The sequence below is a fragment of the Aulostomus chinensis genome, chromosome 15, assembly GCF_037954235.1.
Source record: "Aulostomus chinensis isolate RoL2024-O1b breed Wild chromosome 15, RoL_Achi_v1.0, whole genome shotgun sequence".
NCBI lineage: Eukaryota > Metazoa > Chordata > Actinopteri > Syngnathiformes > Aulostomidae > Aulostomus > Aulostomus chinensis.
This window is the reverse complement of record NC_141334.1, coordinates 6,413,532-6,436,555: the sequence shown is the minus strand read 5'-3', so window position 1 is coordinate 6,436,555 and position 23,024 is coordinate 6,413,532. Positions and strand designations below refer to the sequence as shown.

Genomic DNA, 23,024 nt, shown 5'->3' with positions numbered 1-23,024 from the left:
AAAAAAAGATACATTGCACGATATTAAATCATTTAGCCAGAAGCTGGGCATTGACTCTGACGTTCTGGCAGAAGCAGGAAGCTCTTACTACCACTGTGACACAAGAGTTTGGACATTGACTTTTGAGCCCAGTAGCGAGGAAGGATGAGGTGAGGTTGAAAGCAGGCTGGTGCAGACTGATGTCCAACTCTGTCGGAGGGTACTGGCAGATCTTAAATTTTATGCGAAAAAAGACACAAAACCAGTGATGTGTCCAAAGGGGGGGGGGGGGGGGGGGGGGGTTGATGTGCAAGAATTTGGGGAATCAAGGTGGGAGATTACCAGTGTGGGCATCAGAATCTGAGCTGCTTCCTCAATGAGTGATTGTCTGGATTTTGTGGGGATGTTAAGTGTCTTTCATGGCTCCTGTGCAATAAAAGGGGTGCATCCATAGGGGAACATCTGATTCTAACTCATCAGTCTTTTGGATCATTAGACCTGCTATCAGACCGTATAGAGCAACACAGGAAAGCACCATGATGAGCGATTAGCATTTATTCTGCATATTACCCAAATTAAAATCTCTCCGGGATTGAAACCAAGAAAGATGGTGTGAGATGCATGTTTAAAATGAGACTTGACATGTGGCTGTCATAGATGAACGATTTTCCTGAATTGGATTAATACATCAAACTGGTATTTCCCTCTATTCACAGAGGCTACATTATGTCTGGTATCATTAGTGACTAAGGAGACATGAATTTAAATGGAAGATTTCAAATTGCACAGCTCCTGATAACATAATGGAACAAGTCGTTAACCTCTGAGTTCATAAAATGTACCGATGGTACACAGAAAAACAGACTGGAAAACCTCTTTGGAGGAAAATTACCGGGTTTTTATTTCTATTCAAGGGAAATAATATGCTTTTGAAACAGAAAGAGCAGTTGAGCAGAAAAGACGGCCAGCAGCCATATTTGAATTAACGCAGTTTAAATTACTCATTAAAGTTTTGCATTTGAGATGCAAAAATACATCAATGTCTTTGTTCTCAAATTGTAATCAGCATAACGTTATCTTCATGTCTAGAACAGGAATGACTCAATAAACCTCAGACTTTGTCACGTCTTAGTCAGCTTGCCGCAGTTCATGTGCAAATAAAAGGAGAAGTGATGAAACAATTTTGATTAAAAATATAGATTGTTGATTTTACTTTGGAGTTAATGTGTTAAATGCAGCAGCAGCGGAGTTTATATTGCTGCTCTGTTTCCCTGTCTCTCTCTCTCCCTCTCTCTCTCTCTCTCTCTCTCTCTCTCTCTCATGCAAACGTGAAACCACCAACTGTTAACAGGTGCTTTGTTTGGAAGGTGCATATTTCTCTGGAGATAAAAAGCTGGGTTTGATGCAAAAACTCATTGAGTTTAGAGGGAAAAAATTGAGATAAAGGCCTTAATAACACAGTGGAGAGGAAGGTCATGGTAAAGCATTGACAGAGAGAGGGAGCAGAAAGACTGGAGGGACTAGAAGAGCAGGCAAATGAGACTGACTGTAAAGGAGACTGAGCTCTCAGGTTCAGGAGTTTTATGCCAGAGTGCAGAAAGATTCCCATCGATATCAATTGAAACTTCAGATCAAGAGAGGAAGACAGTGTTCCGTCAGGTTTTCTACCTACAAACGGTTTCTTTGCACCTTTTGTGTTGTTGCCCTTTTTATTGGCAACCACATGCAGGTACACCTTTAAAAAAGTTCCCACTATCGAACACTTGTACACAACATCACCCTTTTTGTACAAGAAAGGGTACAAATTGCACTGAGGGGTACAAAATTGCCTTTCAAAAGCCCCCCCCCCCCCCCCCCCCCCAGCAAGAAGCATTTGCATCCTTTCAGGTACACCCAGGTAGCTATTTTTTAGTGTGTGTGCCCCACCTCCCAAGTGTAGAGTTGACAGTAACAATAAAATTTGGCCGCTGCTTCTTACAAAAACAGTTACAAAAACAAAAACAAAAAAAACAAAACGGAACTAATGTGTGGCTCAACAATTCAGTCGGTTCCATTAGAGTGGGACACTGCCTCTCGCTAAGAGTGACAAAGTAGCCGTCGCTTTTGAAATAAATACGGGTGCTGAACTACAAATCATGATATTTTACTGTCTCTCTCTCTGCACTTTTCTGTACGAAGCCCTCTCAGTGTGTGGATTTCCCTTTCCTGTTTTCCAGAGTTGAAGCTGATTGTTTGAGTCAATGACGACAATCATGCTGCACTTGTGATGAGACAGGAAAAAGATTCCACCGTCACCTCGAACTTAACGACATTTTGATGACTATTCAAGCTGGAAAAGGTTCTCAAGGCTCTGAGGACATATTTCTTAAAAGCTGTGAGAAAGTCGACTTGTCATACATTACAGTATCATCATGTGGATTTATGATTAAAATGCTGCCACAGTATAATGGCTGCTTTTACAACTTCACTTTACAACCAGCAGGCATTAAAATCCTTCATGTGCTTCTCGGCACACGTATATAGAGATGCATAATGACAAACTTTATTATATACTGGACATATGGATTTATGTATGTTTCTAATAAAACATGAACTTCACTAATACGAACTACACATTTATTTCCTGACATTTTGGCTGATATATTGTTTGTTTAAAGCAGCAGGTTTGGCCAGCTGGCATCGATCCAGAGGAAGAGATGATGACAACGACTGTAATGAAACTGCACACAAAAGAAAAGTACTTATCATTAAATTAGTTAAATAAGTTGAAATGCAAGTCAAACACAGCCAGCGCTCCGCTCTCCCGCCGCCACTCAGACGAGGAAATTCATTATGCTCGGTGAAAAGCTCGGGGGACCTCTGCTGCCATCGCCTCTCCCTCACTCCATCTTAACACTTGACTTTGTTTATTGGCTTATCATCACAGCAGACCAACAAGGCCGCTAATTAACATGCAATTAGTGAATTGTGATCCGTTGGTGGGTAGAGCATGGCCGGCCGGCGCTGTGCTGTCACCTGTGCAGATGTGTTTCAACAACAGCATGGCTCCATAGTTCATTAAGCACAGAGCAGCTCGACTGACACAGAGGGCATGCTGGGATATTAGGCTCTCTTTGTTTGCCTTCAATTTAACCTTTTTTTTTTTTTGTTAGTTCTACCTTCCTTCCTTTTCCCCTCTCTTGGTATGTTGGTTTCTACGATGGTAAAGAAGTGTTTTAAATCAGCAAAATTGAGGTCTGAGCACATCTGAGATCTTTCCGGTGCTTTATAAGTACTGCAAACACAGTGAAAATATATAAACAATATCCCCATGATTGATGAAATTAACTGAGAACTCCCGTAGCTCCTAACACGTTTATAGCAGCAATTGCATTTTCTCATTTTAAAAAGGTGCTAATAGACTATTTGTTTTCAATCAGTGTGAAGAGCTCCCCAACTGTGTCCCCTCGCTGCTGAAGTTTATCAAATATTAATCAGGCAGTCCAATTAAATTTCTGGAGAGAAACATTTTGAAAACAAACAAACACAGACACAGACACAGACACACACACTCACTCATCATACCTTGCAGCGATAAGCATGCAAGCCTTTGAGACATCTTGATAGATTTAAACATTAAGACTTCTCATTTAATATTCATATTTATACCTGTTAAAATACACTACAATTCATATTTAAATCACATGATGGCGAGCCAGGAGTGACTGAATATTTCAGCTGCTTTTCAGGCAACAAAACCAGCTGAGGTTCAGATTTATTCATCATTATCTTATTCAACATCGAAATATGTTGAATAACACATAAACATAGTTATAATAGCTGATCATGACAGTGGAACTCTGCAGTTGCTTTTTTCAGGAAGTCCCCCCAACCCACACAACTAAACAACCAGATAGAAACATTGCAACCTTCTGATAGGTCACATTTTTAGCACAGTTTGAGAGTTAAAATGAATATTTTCTTGAAGGAAACTTGAATCTAACACTCACAACAGTGTCAAAGTCGACCTTGCACCTCGAGCAACTGCAGGGCACAGCATTCACTCACATCTCCACACACATCCACACATCCTACAAATACAGCTGTGAAACTGCAATAAATTCCATCAAAACAGCTCTCTGACATGAGTCTCTAGCACTGCCAACCTGAAGTATAAATCTATTTATATGATCAACTTAACCAATAATCATCAGGAAACATTTATGTTTGAAACTTGATGATGAGAGAGAAAACAACAGCGTGCACTCACGTTGATATCCTCCAGGTCCAAGAAGTTCAGTATGATGCCGTTCCTCTTCCAGATGATCGGCGGTCGCAGGGTCCCCTGGATGGCACAGGTAAGGACGGCACTGAGGCCCACTGTTACGGTGGAGACACTGATTCTCTGGTCCTCCGCCAGGCTCAGCTGGACAACCTCTGTAGAACCAGAGTATGAAAGGAGATTATTGGTGGCAGACAGAGAGAATAGCTTACAGAGCAGCTAGGAAGAATTTACTGGAAGAGTGAGAATGAGATAACGATGGGAAAATGAGGGGAAAAGGTGGCACAAATCAGAATGAAGAGCTGGTGCGGTGGAACAGTAGCCAAGCTTAATCCATTTCTAAGCATCCATCTCATTACCAGTGGACCGGGGAGGATAAACAGCTGCCCAGGACTGAAGGATATCCCATATGAAAGAAGACTGTGTGGCAGAGGACACGGAGCTAGCCAAATATCATTCTTCTCATTAAGGGAAATTTATGTTCATTGAAATGGCCATCCAATTCAATTCACCTTTACAGAAAATTAAGAAGTATTTTTCACAGGTCCACCTCAGTGTCATAAATAGCATTTGTTGCCAAGCTGCGTGGCCGAGCACCAAATCTACAGTTCATCTCGGCCTGAAAAATGCGCTGAATCATTTTCCTGTTGTCAGCTTTAAGTCACACTGAGCACTGTTGACATAAAAGCTGTCTTTGCAGCAGCCTTCATAGGGTTTTCACCACTTGAATACCCAAAACTTTTGCATGACCTCAGTCCAGCTGCAACAGGATTTCAAGGGTGCCTAATGGCTGTATTTCACAGCGGAACAGGATAAAAAGGTGGACAATAATGCTGGAAGGAATGTAATTGGAATGCTGAAAAGTGGGCGTATCCAGAACAGGTCAACATGGACATCTGTCAGGTGGAAAGAGATGAAGCAGAAAATGCTACCATTTGTGCTAGCTGGCTAATTAAGGTTGCCATAATTTCAGTGGGTGCTAAGCTTGGAGGAGGAGGATGTTGAGATATTGTCTGAATGTGGCGTTGACAACATGATAAGGTATACGTCAGTGTGTGAGCTGGAGTCAGCATTGACTCAGGCTCAGGATTAAATTGAAAGGAAACAGTCACATGATTTCAATCCACCCAGCATGACATTAAAAGACGAATCGCTACAGTCTTCAGACATGTAGACAATCACACAGAATCAGACATGCAGGGTGTAAGCACACACAGGAGACACGATTGCTGCACGACCTTTCAGAAATTTAATAAATAAGGACACCACCAAGGATCCAGTTAAGCAACAAAAAAAAAAAAAAAAAAAAAAATGGAAATCACTCATTATGTTTGGAATCTTGACATCCATTAATAATCATAAGTTCTTGTTTAACAAAATAAATGGAAATACATTCAGTTCAGCGATCCCAGGGAAACCTGGATGCAGAGAACGCCTCATGCATGACGCACGAACATTCCACAGTGTATTTCAACATACAATTTGTGTTGATTAAAATATTTCAAAAGACAAATGATGGTTATGATGAGAATGAGGGCATTAAGAGATTGCAGACCACCACAGTGGCCAAGAGCCCACTTAAATAAAGTTTTATGTGATAAAATTTCGGGCGGCACGGTGGTGCAGTGGTCAGCACTGTGGCCTCACAGCAAGAAGGTTCCGGGTTTGGAGTCCCGGCTCGGGCACAGGATCTTTCTGGGTGAGTCTGCATGTTCTCCCTGTTCCTGTGTGGGTTCTCTCTGGTACTCCAGCTTCCTCCCACAGTCCAAAGACATCAAGAGGGGACGAGGCTGATTGATTCTCTAAACTGACCGTAGGTGTGACTGTGAGTGTGAATGGTTGTCTGTCTCTATGTGTTGGTCCTGCGATGGACTGGTGACCTGTCCAGAGTGAACCCCACCTCTCGCCTGAAGGCTGCTGGGATAGGCTCCAGCCCCCCTGCAATCCTTAACAGGAATAAGCCGAAGACAATGGATGGATGGATGAATAAAACTTCATGAAAAGTTTCAATTGAAAACAGGTACTTCCTTGACCAGAGCACCCGTCATCCCTTGGCCAGAGACTTTTCGTGTAATCCAGTTTAAAAAAAACAAAAAAAACAGCATAGTAACCAAAAGCAGGTGTAAACATTCATGCTTATCTTTTTTCCTGCACTGTTAACTCAAATCGATTTGACATTCACTTCAAATAATCACATTTTAAGTGTCATTTGGAGGCTGTCATTTGTGGCGGTGTACTGAATTTTTAGGTGTTTCTAGTATTTTGTCTGGAACATTTCCATGAAGGGAAAATGTACTGCAGGGCTCTTGTATGAGTCTTATCTAGATATACTGAATAAAATGGCAATGAATATATCTATATCTATATCTATATATAATCTGTCTGTCTCACAAAGCTCTCCAGGTCATGGATATGTGTGTGGGTTGACATCTCCTTCTGTCAGAGATATTACAGAATGCCGTTGGTGCAGCTCACTGCCAGGGACAACAAAGTTAGAATCCAGCAAAGGAGTAATTTGGGTGGCAGAACGGGCTTTGAGTGCCATGTGGACAGATGAGGGATGAAGTACATTGATCTTACATGGCTTAGAGGGGTGCTTTCATGGTGGTGCTGTGAATTTCATCAAGATCACCGCTCACATTGATTTTATCACAGTGCTAGGAACTAATACCAGTGTGGTTTGCTACGACTATGTGCAGCAGTTGAGTATTTCAAGCTCTAGTATGATTTTATTGGGTCTTTTATGGTACAGAAGTACAAAAAATGCTTTTCAAGATTCAGTTTGCTCAGGAAACTTATTTACACGTTATAAATAAGTATATGTTTAAATAAATCAAATTCAGAAAAAGAAAGTGGAGCTTTTCAGTGGCTTGAACTGAATTCTAGAGGTCAACGGCTGCTATAAAAATGTTGGTATGAAAGGAAGAAAGAAAATAGCGCGCTATCAAAGAAATCATGGTACATAATAGTTACGTTTATGAGCATCAAACCTGAAGTTTGGAAATGTTGACTGCTTCCCACTGAACTTCAGATAGCCTGCGGATCTGACTTTGGAATTCATACTTTTATTTTTATCATTTCCTTTTGCTGAGGAAAGTTGGAACTCCTGAAAATATCCGCACAAAGACATAGTCAATACATACTCCAGTTCTTGTTGCATGGCTGAGGTTTACTGACTCTTTGTATGAGGTCAGTTTAAACTTTAATACTTTCTTCTGATGTATCATTCCTCACTTTTAATGGATGGCAGTAGAAAGGCCACAGTAAAAGAAAAAGACAAAAAAAAAAGTTACTTTCAGAAGAGATGGACCACTTTTTAAATTAATCTTGACAATATGAAAGTCATGCCACCCAATCTCAACCCACTGAGGTTGACAAACATGATACTGAGAAAACCAGCAAAATGCCTTTATTAGGTTATTGAATAGAGGCGTGTCATATTAATCAGAAAATCTGATGATGTCTGTTGATGTCACTGTTCTTGGTAAACAGGGTCAGTCAGGAGAGTCAGCCAAGGACATTTCAACTGCTGCAACTTTTCACGAAACTTTGCAGCCTGTTTTGTGTCGTTTCAGTACGAGTAGAGCTCAACACTCCTGTCCACTGGGTAATAAAAACATTATCCCGAGGATGGTGATTCAAAAGTCCACAGTTATTTTGGAGCAGTTGTGAGCATTTATTCTGACCCTTGGCATGAGTTTCTCTCACTATTAGCTGTTCTCCTCTACATTTGCAGTTATTTCACAGGGATTCTGTTTCCTAAGGGTTCCAAGGTTCAGCAAGCGCACAGTTAACCCCATTTCACTTTCATATATGGTCACTATTGCACTTGTGCATGTATTCGTCTCTGCACTGCACATGCAGAAGTTGTACACACACCCAAACGTGGCTTTTGTGTCCGATCGGAACCAAGACATTGCGGTTCAGGCCCATATTGGACCTGGGGTTTTGTATTGGTTTATTTTGTTCAGTTTTGCATCGCTGATTTTCACCACTTGTTTGACTTAAGTAACATTTGTATGCTTGTATTTTGCTCTTAAATATGTTGCAGGATTCTTTTTCAGTGAGCCAATGTCTTTATAGTACCAAGTATCAAATTGACATTTGATCCTTGCCCTTGTAGTTCTACCCAGTTTAACGCCAATATAAAGATTATACGCACTTTCACGCTGGCTCTTTTAAAATCTCTTCGAACTTCCTCCTGTGTTCTGTCTCATTGTCAGATGACCTCGGCAAATTGCATATCCACAGGCAAAGCCCTCGCTGCCCTGTATGTCTGGGGAAGGTTTTCATGACATTATCCAGTGAATGACCCCCCTTTCTCCTAAAATAGCTCACATGTGTAAGTTAGTAATGGACTTTCAGGGGGAATCAGGAGCCCCACTGATATATTGGGTGCGCTAACTGATAGGGCCAGTAGGAAGGTTTCCTATAGGCTATCCAGCTCCACGGGAATAGATGGTTTGAGTAGAGAGGAAACAAGAGGTGAGGAAGCAAGGCCAAATATTGAGCGAAAGAAGACAATGATTGGTACGAGGAGAGGGGATAAATGGCAGCAAATAGGTTCAGCAAAAGAAGAATCACGACGCAGAAGAAAGTCATCGGCGAAGCAATGTGCAAATGAAATAAAGAATGACAAAGTTGTGCTGATAAATAACTTGCAGAGACCTTAAAGAAGAAGTAAGACTCTGTGTGTGTGTGTGTGTGTGTGTGTGTGTGTGTGTGTGTGTGTGTGTGTGTGTGTGTGTGTGTGTGTGCATGCAAGAGAGACAAATTTCAAGCAGAGCACATAGAACATCTCCCAGGGAATTCCTAATGTGGAGAGCTCAAGACTTTGCCTCAGACAGTTGTCCCTTTCCACTTTTATGAGGCAGCAGTACCTTGCCAGCTGGACTAAGACATCAAGCCCCAAAGCAGAGGAGCAGAACATCATGACTTTTTAAAAGGATGGCAGATAACATCCTGGCTGTAGATTGTCCAGGAGAAATAGACACATGGTGAGGGTCAGAGAGCAATGGAGAGATAGTTAGAGACAGATGGAAAGAGGGGGAAAGGAGGTAGAGGAGTCATGTGACTGTGGGTGTGTGAAAACAAGTTGACAGGCATCCAGTGCATAGATAGTAGATGTTCCAGTCACACAATGCAACACTGGGATTGGAGGAAAGTTCAAGGGTTTTGTAACCTTGGTAAAAAAAAAAAAAAAAAAAAAAAAGATATTTTTGTTCCACATTAAAATGATGTCAACTTATTTTAGTGGTAATCTGGTTGTAAATGTTTTGACAAGTTATTTACGATCATTTTAACTAATCTGATGCCACCAGCATGCCGTGTGACATTTGCGGTGGTTTCATGTAATTTCTGTGAGAGCTAATAAAAAAAGAACAAAAACAGACATGGTCAATTACCTGCATCAGCCACGGGTATCCACCACATGTTCAACCCGCACGTCATTATTCAAACATGTCTTTTCTTGCAAGTAAAACAATAAATTCCCACAACGCACAAAATCCATGAAGAAATTGAGCAAAAATCAATAATTCAATATGGCCGTTGCAGGAAGTATTCCTTTCTTACATGAAGCATCCTTTCCTGTTGAACGACTGACTTTTAACTGATATTTAAGAAAAGAATAATGTAGCTGCCACAAGAAAGACCGCAGATTATAGACCAAGACATGTAAAGTTTCATGGGATTCAGTGAGTTACAGTGTGAAACCTTCTTCTGCTTTGCTACTCTATGTGCCTCTGCAGTTTCCCTTTGGTCATCAATAAAATCAGGTGAATTGAATTGAATTTTGTACTTATAGGGTTGAAAGCGTATCAGTAAAACATGTTTTGGTGGACACTATTAGCTCGAGAGTCGTATAGTAGTTCTTTTCAGACTCTTCTGATTTTCTGCTTGTATGAGACGTGATGGACAGGAAATTAAACGTCTTACATGCTGGCATATGATGGAAACATAAAATCCCAACATTTAAGTGCCACAATTAAACGTCATGACATCTGACAAGGTCAAATGTGTCATGTTGAGTCCGCATTTCCAATTTAAAGTTTCACAACTTTAACCCAGGTAACGACATTTGCCTAAGCCAAACAACACATTCACCATAGCCCTGACACGTTACGAAAAAGCATTATTTTTAATCTCTTTTCAGTTGGGAGAGTTTTAGATTATAAAATCTCTTCACAGACATGTCAGACAATTAAAAATGCTTTGCTAATGTGATGGCCCCTCCGTTCCACTAGGTGTCCCTTGCCTGTTGCTGGTTTCTCTTTCTCTGCAGGATCTGGGTCAAGTGGAGGGTCCTCATCATCAACCTTATCAGTCACACCTGGGCCCGGTGTGATCTGATTTTTAAAGGCAATGTGTTTCCCCCAGACTCGCTCTCGGTTTCCACCTCGTGGACGCCGCTGCACTTTTGTTTCGTTGTTTCACACATACCCACACGCATCCACACATGCTTACACGACCGATACTGACTTCCACGTTGGTTCATTAGTTATTCCTTCTTTTGGTAAAATAAAACATCTGTCTGGTCTCCCACTTTTGTCGTGGCCTAAGAGCCACTAATAAGAGACACTACGAATATGCATTCCCCTATGAAACCACCCCTCCCAAGGGCCACTAGGAGTTAAAACACTGATCTGTCTATAAATAATGACATGAAGCATGCATATCTGTGGTTATATACGAACTCAACAAGCTCCCGCCATCGTGTATGAAGAGTGTGGCACAAAACACCCTTAATTCATAATTGAGCTTTGTGCAAAAATATCCTGATTCAGTCTCATTTGGTAAATTGAGATTCAAGCATTAACAATTAACCTCATTAGTATTAGAAAGATGCTGCTATAGTGTCTTTATTTCCCAGCCTTCACTCCTCCTACAGATTCCTGAAATGCTGCCAAGACTTCAGAGAGGTTCAAAGCAAGCTCACGCTGGCATCACACGTACACTTGGGTTAGTCCTAACTAGAGGCCTGTTTCTTTTAACAACAGCATTGATTTTCTCACTGATCACAGCCATGAACACATCAAAAAGTCCCCACAATAGGCAAGCTCAGACCACCTGGCAACTGCACCACCTCACTGTGTGTCATTAACCCGTGATTGTCTCAGCGCAGACTGAACTTTCCATGACGCCTGCTGTCACGCGTTATTATCATCTTCGATTTTGTTCAACCATGTAGACGACAGTGATGTACGGAGCTCTTCCAGAGGAATGTAACACACCATCAACCTTTGATCCGCACAGAAAGGTGAGTGCAGCGAATGCAAAGGTAAGCTAAATTCAAACGCGAACTTTTGATGGCAAATTCTCAACTGGAATAATGAAATATACACACATACATATCATACACATGTGTTTTTTTTCTGTAATGACTTCAGGGAAACACCAAATGCTACTGTTCAATGGTGTTCACAGGTCAAAGGTCAAGGTCACCATACCCTCATATGTGCACAATAACTGCCAGGTTATCTTGAGACCATTTTGAAGGAATTTCTCTTTACATTTGGCAAAAACATCCACTGGGACATAAGGATGAACTGAAAATATGCTGGTGGTCAAAGGTCAAAGGTCAAAGTTACTGTTACCTCACATGAACACGATATCTGAGAAAAGCCTTGAGGGGATTTCTTTAAAAACAGTCAAATGTCCAGTCGGACTGGGGATAATCTGACAACATATTGGTGGTCAAAGGTGAAGGTCACACTGACAGACACACATCATGGGGGCATCCAACCATAACGTAGCATTTCTAGTATTTCATGTACTGAATTGTGACCTGAGCAATGACTTGCTCAACTTTCACTACAGGTTTTTAGACTTGAAAGTTAAGATGTAACACTCGTGCAACTCCTGATCACATGGTCGGAATGTGTCATCTTGCAATGATGTGCCATATTGGCTAAAATCTCTCACAAAAAGGTTTTAAATTCCAAGCATTTACTTGATTCATAAGAGTAAACAAATACTGATCACACAACTTAGTCTCTGTTTGAAATGATGAATTAACAGCATGTACTCCTACATCAATGAATGTGATAAAAAATCCACTGGGAAGAGAAAAACACCAGGGGGGGTTTGTACTATACATGCATGGGAGACAGGACTCACAGTGGGAGCTCACAGCATGAACAAATGATCTTGGAGTGTCACGGTGCATCCATGATGAGGGCTGCTCTCAGGTGGGCTACGACTACCAGTAAATATATCTTCCATGTTTCAAGCACGTGCTGACATGTTGAATTAATGTCAGACTGTATATCATACTGTACATCACACGGATTTCCTCCATCAGTCACTCACAAGACACTCCCAGTCTGTTAACCCCACACACACCGTATATCACATCCTTTTTTTTTTAGCATACTGAGCACACATGCTTATTTACTGTCTTGTCATTCACACACTCTCACTCTTCTGCTTTTTCTTCTTCTGATATCCACACAAGCACTAATCTTTCTCTCTCTCACAGACACACACACACACACACACACACACACACATAAACTTAAGCTCTTTCTTTGAGAGTGCTGGCATGGTGATTATTCATGGGAGGAAGATGGGGATGAGCAATCAGTGGCCAGCTCATTAATCACATTGGATGCAGACCCTTAATCTCCTTCGCAGGTACCGAGGAATCCGCCGCCACTCGTCATTGCTTCTCCAACCTCCCCTTCTTTTCTATCTCACAACGCCTCCTTCTCTCTTCCACCAAGGCCTTAATTTTGTCTCTGATGCTTTGTTTGCATCTCTGGCTATTTCTCTCAGTCTTTGTCCTTTGCAGAGTCGCTCACTCCGACTGCCTGTCAGTCTTCTTCTCCATCTCAGCCTTCTTACCTCTGTAGTTTTAATCTGGCACACTTTCTCTCCTGTCATTCTACTTAAAACCCCTCCTTGTCTATCTGTCTCTCAACATTGCTAGCAAAGCCATGATTGCGCTTCTTCTCCAGTAGTGGCCCTTAACTAGGCAGCAGACATGCCTTGTTAGGATCACAAAGAGAGGAAGCCAGTGGAGTGAAGGTATGGTAGAAGTGAGTGTGCAAGACGGAGTGCTCAAGCCATTCCTACCTGTATTAATAAACCAAGAGCAGCGGTGATGTTTGGCTTTGCTCGTTTTTGGAGCTACATTAAAACACTTTGTGGAAGAATGTTTATTTCTATTTTATATTGGCTACTTATGTCACCCCCGCCCCCCACCAAATATTCAATTTGAGCTTAATAATGTCATACTTCTTGCTATTTCTATACTTTTTTACAAAAAAAACCCCTTAACAAGACCATATGATGGACAAGCAGAACTGACCTCCTCCTGTCTTTGTAGATTTAAAAAGCACAAAAAAAAAAAAAGCTTCAGTAAGGCTTCACTGAGAACAACTAATGAATGCATAGAAAATGCTCAAATGCTGCTGCTGTCAACAGCACAATCAAGATATCTACCGTACTGAAGTCCCCCAGGAATTCCATGCTTCCCTGGTGATTTAAAAGGCAACAATTGTCTCTTCAGCATTGTTTAATGGGCATTTCTCCCCCCAGCAGGAAAAGTGCAGCACCTGAGCACATGGCAAAGCGATAGTGAATATACTGAGAGCAAGGAAGACCTGTACGCTGAGTAATTCAATCTCTAAGGCTGAAATGACCTGTTGAGAGAATGAATAGATTAATTTACTATCTGGAGGTTTCACAGATCCTTGTGGAGGCTGCACAGAAACTCATCATGATGCTACGTCCAGTATTGTAGCTTATGTCTGGATTTGGATTTAAAATATCACAGACCTCAGAGCGAAGCCTTTATATTGCCACACACTAATACAATTAAAAGGTAAGGAAAGCAAATATTGACCTTTAAGCTACTCACACAAAAAGTAATTTCTTCCAGTATTTCATATAACTGCTGTAAGTCAAAGCTGCCTTGACCCTCTGGCATTACCAAATTGCATTGAGTGAGATGAAAGAAAGCTTGTAGCAAGTCATGTTTTTCCATCACAATTTTCTTTTAATAGAACTACAAGACATCTATGCCTTTCAGGTCTTTCCTAGCAATCCTTTTCTTCGAAAAAGCCATTTCTTGAATAATGTATTTCTATATATTGTATCTTGGAATAAAATGACCATAACATTCAAATTCACTCTGTAGAGCACAAGCCTATCGAGTACCCCCACTAAGGCCAGTGCCGCCGTGCACTATCGGTCCCCCACAGACAGGAACCCCCCATGTACACAGATGTTTGTCAGTGCCAACGTAAAGAATAAGCTGTCTTTTGCAATTCTTCCTCGAATTGCCTCAAAATTGTATGGGTTCTTCTTGGCTCTATGGAAAACGGTTGAGTAGTTTTTGCATAATTCTGCTGACAGACAATCAAATAAGTTGATAAAAGTGAAAACATGGTCAAACTTGCAGCATCCGAGTTCACGTCGCGTCCTAAACCTGAGCCATTCATGACCTTTTGACATATCAGTATGGCAGTGTAAACCACTCAGACCATTCAATTCAAATGAGATCGTGGATTTATGCAGCTGCTTCTATTCCAGCTGTGTTCAGTGCTGCCAGTCAGTGCAGAGGAGGGGATTGAAGCAGGATTATATTCAAGTCATATCACACATATAATGCAAAAAAACACTGGGCGTCAACACACTGGACAGTTCACAGCTACCAATTAACCAAATTAAAGGACGGAAGAGTACAGCTTCTTCCACCACATTCCAACTCTACAGAACCACACTTGTGCTGATCTTTCTGCCCCTGGTGAGGATTGACAAGAGTTCAAAATGGTGTCAACGCGTCTCCGACCACCTCCACAGATAGTTTCAATTCATCCTCAGTGTGTCTTGGTTGGTCAAAAATGATCCCATTGCAAATAGCTCCTCCAGTATAATGCTAAGCTCAAGTAAAATGAACAATGAACATCATGAATGAAGGTTCACTTCTTTGCTAACTGTCTGAGATAAGATACAAAGCAAGAGATTTCTGCTGATTTATTTAAAAGAACACAGGCAGGAGAATGCTGTCATTACAACCTTTTTATCTGATGAAACGGAGGACATTTTAGAGCCCAAAAAGTTATCCTGTTTTAAAGCTGCACTGAGAGGCTTAACGGAAACAAGCTGACATTCTGGAGCTAATCTCACACTCTTCATTTGGTCAGATGAGAAGGAATTTATTCAAGTGATACGCTCATGCGATAGCTGCATAAGATCTCTGACAATCTGGATAATCTTTCATCTTCATGGAAAGAGAGCCCCCCTCCTTCCCCTCTCACCATGCCTTCCACTGTAAATGCAACAGTATTTTCTGACAGGCTCGGCTAAGTGGCTTTTCTTGTTTTAAAGCCCCTTTAGCCTTGTGAAGGAGGAGGCTAAGAGAGATTAGTGGCCAGCAGCGGACCTCGGCACTGCAGGAGCCACAGCATGACCTGACCTGCAGGTCTGCCTTGATACATGCAGTATAAAACACACAATCAGATATACTGAGGACTGTGTGTGTCTGTAAGGGTGTTTACTGTGTGTGTATGTATCATAAGCTAGAAGGAAGGATAAAACCTCATCATGTTTTCCAATCCAATTTCATTGGATTTAAAGAGGGAAACGCACACATAACCCCCTCCCCCCCCCCCCCCCCCCACACACACACACACTTTTGGTTGACATCGCATTTGCCATTGAGATGATTGCTGTATTGTGTGTGTTTTTAATTAACTGTTACCATCATGCTCACACGAACATTGGAGAACAGCATATAATTGGAAGGCTGAGCCATTTTTTGTCAACACAATGAACCGAGCAGAGGAACAGAGGTGCTTTATAAATCAAACTCAGGGTACCTGGAGAGCTTTGCAAAAGATATCAGCATGTTGAAATATGCTAATTTTGAAGAAATGATCAGCTTTTTGGGTGTGCATTGAGCTGGGACTCACCCTAATCTAACATTGTCATCTCCTTCTACCTGAGGAAAAATTGGGTGATTAATTAGCAGAAAGTCAAACTAAACCAGCATTGTAATCTAGCACCATTATTACTGGGATCTCAAAAAGCTGCTTATGTCGAGTTGATGAAAATATTAATTGCTCAATATCTAGAGTATGGTGTGTGTGCGTGTGTGCATGTGTGAGTGTGTAGCATGCAAATGCCTCACAACTAAATTATTATTGATTCTCCAAGCATGACAGGAACTCTAAAAATAATAGTTTCAGGCTGGATTCCTGCATGCTTAATAGAGTATGAGCAGTATGTGGGCAGCACAGAGGCTGAAGGGTACAAAAATGGTGGCTCAGAGCGAGAGGACTTGGGTTTGATCACCAACCTGGTGAAGATCTGCATGATAGAACTGTAGATTTCCACTCAGATAAATACAGTTAGAAAAGGTGTTTTTATTTGGTGTGCAAAGTTTTGTTTTTTTTTTTCTATTTTTTTCAGTAACGCCCCATGTCTCTAAGGAACCAACCTCTAGCCTGTAGAAGAGGATATATGCAATGGCAAGATTCTGTCACAGTAATTATACGAGTGGTTGCAAAGGAATCTTTCCATCGATGCTGCATGAGCAAACAACTTTGAACACAGAGAATTTATACTTAATCCTGAGCTTCATCACGCTGTCATATCTGTAAATGCAGTCATTTATGAGATGCAACTAGCTTTGTCCATATGGTATTTTTTTCCCCCTGAAACTCTTCTATAGCTTCTTATCCTCATTTGTTTCTGCAGAATAAGTGAACCCACAAGCTGTTCAAGAGGAAGGTTTATGGTAGACATTTTTCTGACTGACAACACAATATCCAGGCTGTTTTAAAATATAATTACAAACTGCAACTGCCCGTCTCAAAGGGATTCATGTGTGGAACATGCCGGGGATGCACCCATGTGAGGCTTTTAACTGAAGTCATGTCATGTTGACAGTGATGCAAATCAGACTAAACAAGATCTTTTGGACATGATGCTGGTAATCATCAGTCTTCATTTTGGCAAACACTGCTGCCTCGGCCCAGGGTGTCCATCATAGTCAGCTAAAACCTGATAGTAGCTGCTTTGAATTGGACCTCAGTTTATAGACGGTAGACAAGATATGAATCATTTTGGCACATTAACATTGATTTTTTTCTTTATTTAAAGTGGCTTGTTTGTCATTGAAATCTGAATACACAAAACAATTGTTTAATCCATGTTTCTGCGTGCTTCAGGTAGTCATCCATCTCAGGGTGTCTACCATCATCAAGTGTCTCAACCTTTAAAATCTACAAACTCAGGACTGGTGGAAAGTTTACCGAGACTTGCATGCTCACACAGAGATGGAGTTAGAATACTGACCCTCAACTAAACCATGAACTTTCTTAAGTCTAATAAAATCCTAAATCTCATCTTGATTTCTTTAGGAGGCCTCAGAGTTCATCAAAGCTACAGAATTTCTGTCTGAACTTGTGCTACAACATCAGACTGAGATGTTCCATGTTTGCTTGTGACTGGGATCTAGCCTGCATCTTACTGGCACAACAAACCCTCTGAGCTTTGAATCTCAAGCCAGTTCAAGGCATCTTATTTCAGAAGACTGGGTTCAATGGGATCTGGTTGCCACAGGAGATACTGTGTACCAACACTCAGCTGGGAACATGCAGCTCTGAGTTGAGCCTAAGAATCTGACAACACCCCTGAGAATTGAGACTTTGGAGATTTAGGATTACCTGCTCCTATATCATCAATTTCTCTCTCTCTCTCTCTCTGTCTCTCTCTCTCTGTCAAATGTTTCAGTATTTCAGCTCTCTCAATCCGTCAAAGCTGCACTTTCAAGGTCTACTGAACAAAAACCCTGGCTTTGGAATTTTTTTTGAAAGCCACTAAATGATATTGGCTGCAAGTGTGAGCGCTTACACAGTGTCAATATAATTATTTCATTCAGATCAGGAGGGCTGAGGACCACTGCATGAAAATTTTTATAAAACTAAGCAAAAGTTCTTTTGAAAAAAAATGAACATCTCAAAGATTATTAGCTGCACAAGAAGGTAATGTAATCACCAGCATGGTGAGAGGTGGCAGGATAATTCCAAATGTTGTGGATGGATGAATTTGTCAAAAGTGGTCTGAATGCTTGGTTGGAAACAGGAAACAAACAACAACCTCTTCCAGAAACAGACTTCCTTGCACCTGATAGTCATCTTTGCTCCTGTTTTAATTACTGTGGATATTTAGAGGTCATCTGTCCCTTGATAGGTGTTTATCAGCCACTGCATTTCTGACCTTTCTGTTCATCTGGCGACAAGTGGACAGCCCCCCTCTGATGACAGCCTGTACTGTACCTGGCTGTCCCCTGACCTCACCTCTGCACGCCCCTTCCATGAAAACTGGTGCATCGCCTGCTCCTCTAAATCCTCCTTCCTCATCGCAGTTACATTTGGTGAAAATGTAAAATGAGCATCTTTTTGCAGCTGTGTGTAGCCCATATTCTGATCAAAGTACAGTTTCATCTATTTAAATATGGAAGAATGAAAGAAAATAGCCCCTAAGGTGTTGGTTTGGGTTTTGGAAGTGTGGGATTTGATTTTTTTTTTTTTTTTTAATATTTCAGCTGGAAGCAAATACATCACTTGAACTCACTTGAAGGCTCTTGTACCTGGTTCTACTCGTCGTGTTGGTCAAGTTCAGCGAATTATGTCAGCATCAGCCTCAGAAACATGAGAAAAGTATTGTCTTGGTATTAAAACATAAGCTTAGCCTTATAACCAAGCCATCTGGACCAAATTGCTGATGATATATACAGAACAGATGTTTGCTAGAAGAAAACAACAACACTCCCTAGGAAAGAATTCATAGAAAATGCAGATTATAAGATTGTACTCCAACCTTGTTGGGTGGTTTTGCGTCTATTAATCTGCTACCATATTCTATTTTTTTCCCTCCTCCCCGAAAACCCCTTTTCTGCTGTTTATCTCTTTTGTTCGAAGAGAACATTTTCAAAGCTGATGAAAGTGGAGACTGGAGGGGATTTTGTTAAGCAGATGAGAGGAGTAACGAGAGTACCACTCCCATGCAAGCACACACAAACAGCGAGGAAATCACACACCCACATGGGCACACTGTTGTTTCAAATTGCAGAATGGTGTTAAAATAATAAAAAGGGAGGGAGGGAGGGAGAAAGAGAGAAGGGGTATTGCTCTACCAAAGAAACAAGAGAAAGAGCAAATCAGTGGAGGCATGATAATGAATTATTTCCTTGCCAGAGCGGGAGTTAGAGGAGAGAGATAAAAGCAGACCACATGCTGAGCCACTAACAGCCTGGGGGCTGCTGCCACTGAATTATGTTGCATTGGAATACACTTGCTGCCCCCGGGACCCACTGGTTGCAAAGGAAAAAGAGGGGCAGAAACAGAAATAAGAACGCTGAACAGATATTGGGGGACCATAAGAGAAGCGTTGACAGGGCAGTAGGTCAAAGCAAAGCCCCTGTAGTCCCTCCATGAATTTACATCTCTGTGACTAATTGGGGACGTAACGTTCAAATTAAAGCAGTGGAATGAAAGAGTAGACACGTGAAGGGAAATGCAGAGGCAGGGTTGGAAGACTCAGTGTGCAATTATGAAAGATAGAAGGATTTGTAAAACAGTGAGCGCGTCACCAATGAGGGGTCACGTTTTAATGATCCTCCTGTGATGTTCCAGATGTTCTGTGGAGTGAATTTCCCTGCCTTACTACATGATTTGCACTTATGAGGCTGAGATTACTCAGCTCGCGTGATTTGTAGAGCTGAATTAATGCAATTTGTTCCATGATTAACAAAAACGTCAAGCTCAGACTTCCTTTAATTTAGTGTAGGGTTTAGATGAGGCCTTTTCATTGGAAGAGAGAGAGTTCTGAATGGATAAAGACATTGCCAGGTTGCCAACCACCCCACTCTCTTAAATACGGGATGAAAGATTGTCTATTATGTTGTAAGTAAAATACTGTAATGTTGTTTTAATGGAACTACAAGGCCAGAGCCAGGCAGTTTCCCCTGCTGCCAATCTTTATTCTAAGCTAAATGCAATTTGCTAATTTCGCTAACATAGCTTTATTTCAGGTTCAGCCATCATCTCAGCAATGAGGTGAACCTTTCCACAAAGGTTTTCTTCTTTTCTCTCTGCACAAACATAGTCTGCGTCTGGCAGATGAGTGCAAAGCATGGTAGTCTTAGCTGGGGGCTTCACTGAAGAGTACTTAATTTGGCCTCAGATGTTGCGCATATAAGTACTTGTACCATAAAACAAATTGGATGGGCCGCTGTCTCAATATGTCCTATGAGGAGATCTTTTTTTTTTTTTTCCTTTGAGATGCACATTGAGGGCCTCAACAGACAATGTCTGACTGTCCTATTATGTTTCTCATTTCAATTTTGCTTTCCCAGCACTCTCCTCTCTTTATATTTCCCCTGTATATACACTCAAGTTTTCTATCTGACTGCAGTGTTTGTACTCAGGGGTAATATGGTCCTATATCTCATACCACATACACCCCATCATTAATTCTTGATGACTTCAGGGTTCTTATCAGTTACTTCCTGTACCTTTTCTTTGCTGTGACTGTTTTGAATGTCTTTTCCCATCCCTCTTTGGCTTTATGTTCCTCTCCTCCCCTCCAGGGAAATAGAGGCATTGGCTAAGTGTTGCACTAAATAAATGATTTAGAGATTAAACCGCCTGCCACAGTTGCCATGACAACTCTCTGGGCATCTCTCACGATTGTATTCAAAACAGACTGCTGAATGGCTGCTGGCTGGAGGCTTTAAAGAGAGAATGAGAGCGCGTGAGTAGATGTGAAATACATATGTGCACATAAATGAGCACATAAGTGCCGGTAATGTGTGATGTAATTATGCAAAACCAAAAATGAATTGGATGCTGACCACATGTGTTGACTGGGTTCACTAAATAAGTTACTAAATGGCTGGGAGCTGACGATAAGAGATGGGTTTGTACATATTGAAGAGAAAATCAGATTCCTTATCTTAATAGATGAATGTAAATGCAGGGAATTTCTCTTGCTGGCTAACGTAAACTATATTTGAGCAGCAGCAGGTCTTTGGATTACAAAAAAAAATCTTTGCACAATCAAATGAAATAGAATTTCCTTAATATTTTATTTGGTTGAAATGGACAAGAGAGGCAAATGCATTGTCTCAATCCAAACTGCTCCGATTTCTAGCTGCTATTTCATAGGTTTAGATTTGGTGGAGATTTGGGCTTGTTGTCATGTTGATTTTTAGTTTTGGACTCTTGTTTTGGTGGTGGAATGTTGAATAAACTCTCGAGTTCTGATCTTTAGCGTTGCTTAGATACCCCTCTTCTGTTCGGTTGCAACCTATTTTGCTGTGGCTCACGTTATATTCTGAAATCTCTTCTCTTGTGTCCGTCTGCTCTTCCTCCCTCTTTTTTGTTTTCCCTGTTCTCTTCCCCCTGATAACCTCTGTGCTGTTTTTCATCTTAATGCCTCTTGCTTGATCCATCTCTGAGTTTTGTTTCGCTTCGAAATCTTCAGGTTTCTCATCTCCTGCACGTCTCTGTCTGCATTTGGATCCTGCAATGACTTCTACAGCATTCATGCAAATTACATCTATTATTTAGTCCGTCTTGGTTAGATCACGTAACAAAACATGAATCACCTGATTAAAAAAAAAAGAAAAAAAAAGCAAACAACTACATGACATAACTCACACTTTTCTACCAGTAGTTGTTAAGTCTCAACAGTCCTGAATGCTGCAACCTGGCATGAGTAGGAATAGACAGTACTTGGAGGATGCCACAAAGCCCTTATATTAGCTCTAAAGGTCCACGGAGTAATAATGAGGCAAAGCGGGCAGCGGAAAGCAAAGGAAAAGAGGTATGTATAAAAGACAAGGATACGGAGATGAAGTGGAAAAGAAAGAACAGAGAGCAGAGGAGAGGAGGAGGCGGAGGGCATGGCATTGTGTGGGTGAAGAAGGTTCCTCCAAGACTTACAGTTCAAAGTCACTTTGTTGTTAAGAGCTTAGCTGGAGGTCTCTCGCCCACTTGGCTGTCAGAGAACAACAGACTCCCCTTGTAAAACTGATATCTGATCTCAGCAAGATCATCATGCAGATTACGGACATACTTGAGTTACACCAAAGATCAAACCCTGATGGGAGCTTCTGGGCAGCAACACAAAGATGTTATTGTGCTGCAGTAGCACCATGGCTCTCAAGTTGTGGTAGAGCTCCAATGGAACCATATGAGGTGTGACATTAGGCAGCGGAGCAAATAATTTAACCCTGCAGCAGCTTGACTCATAAGAACAGAAGGACGACACTGTGCCTTCTTAGGGCGGTGCAGTGCACGCGGTAAACGTCAGAAATGATATAAATTTGGCCTATGGTAAAGATTTGTGCTCTACCATCCTATCGTCGATGACGTCATTGCCACTGCCTCAAAATGGCTGCAAGCACAGAGACAGCGGAGCAGGAGGAGCTGGTCAAAAAACCCAAACGGTGGTACAGGACTGTAAATCCTTGATTTGGACTTGGTTTGGATTTCTATTTTATTTTACCATCTCTTCTGCAATATAAAAAACATTCTTTGGTACTTCTGTTGTGTTATTTGTGTTTGTTTGCACTATTTTGCTGGCTTTTAATTTTGAGGTTTGAGTTCTGCTTTCTGCACAATAAATGCTCTAAAAATTATACTATATCTTTGCTTTTTATTATAATTTTTACACTTAAATTCATACAGCGGTATATACCGTTACTATGAAAGGTTTCAAATTGTACCGTGATGGGATTTTTAGGTCATACTGCACAGCCCTAACC

At 41.2% G+C, this 23,024-nt stretch overlaps 1 protein-coding gene across 4 annotated transcripts in view; it reads right to left on the bottom strand.

Moving 5' to 3' along the window:
- Nucleotides 1-23,024, bottom strand: part of fstl4 (follistatin-like 4) — a 214,138-nt gene that overhangs the window by 28,840 nt on the left and 162,274 nt on the right. For all 4 annotated transcript variants that reach the window (XM_086226465.1, XM_086226466.1, XM_086226463.1 and 1 more), the window contains one exon: nucleotides 4,229-4,395. In XM_086226465.1, coding sequence (XP_086082591.1) covers nucleotides 4,229-4,395 — 167 coding nt within the window. The remainder of the gene's footprint in view (nucleotides 1-4,228; nucleotides 4,396-23,024) is intronic.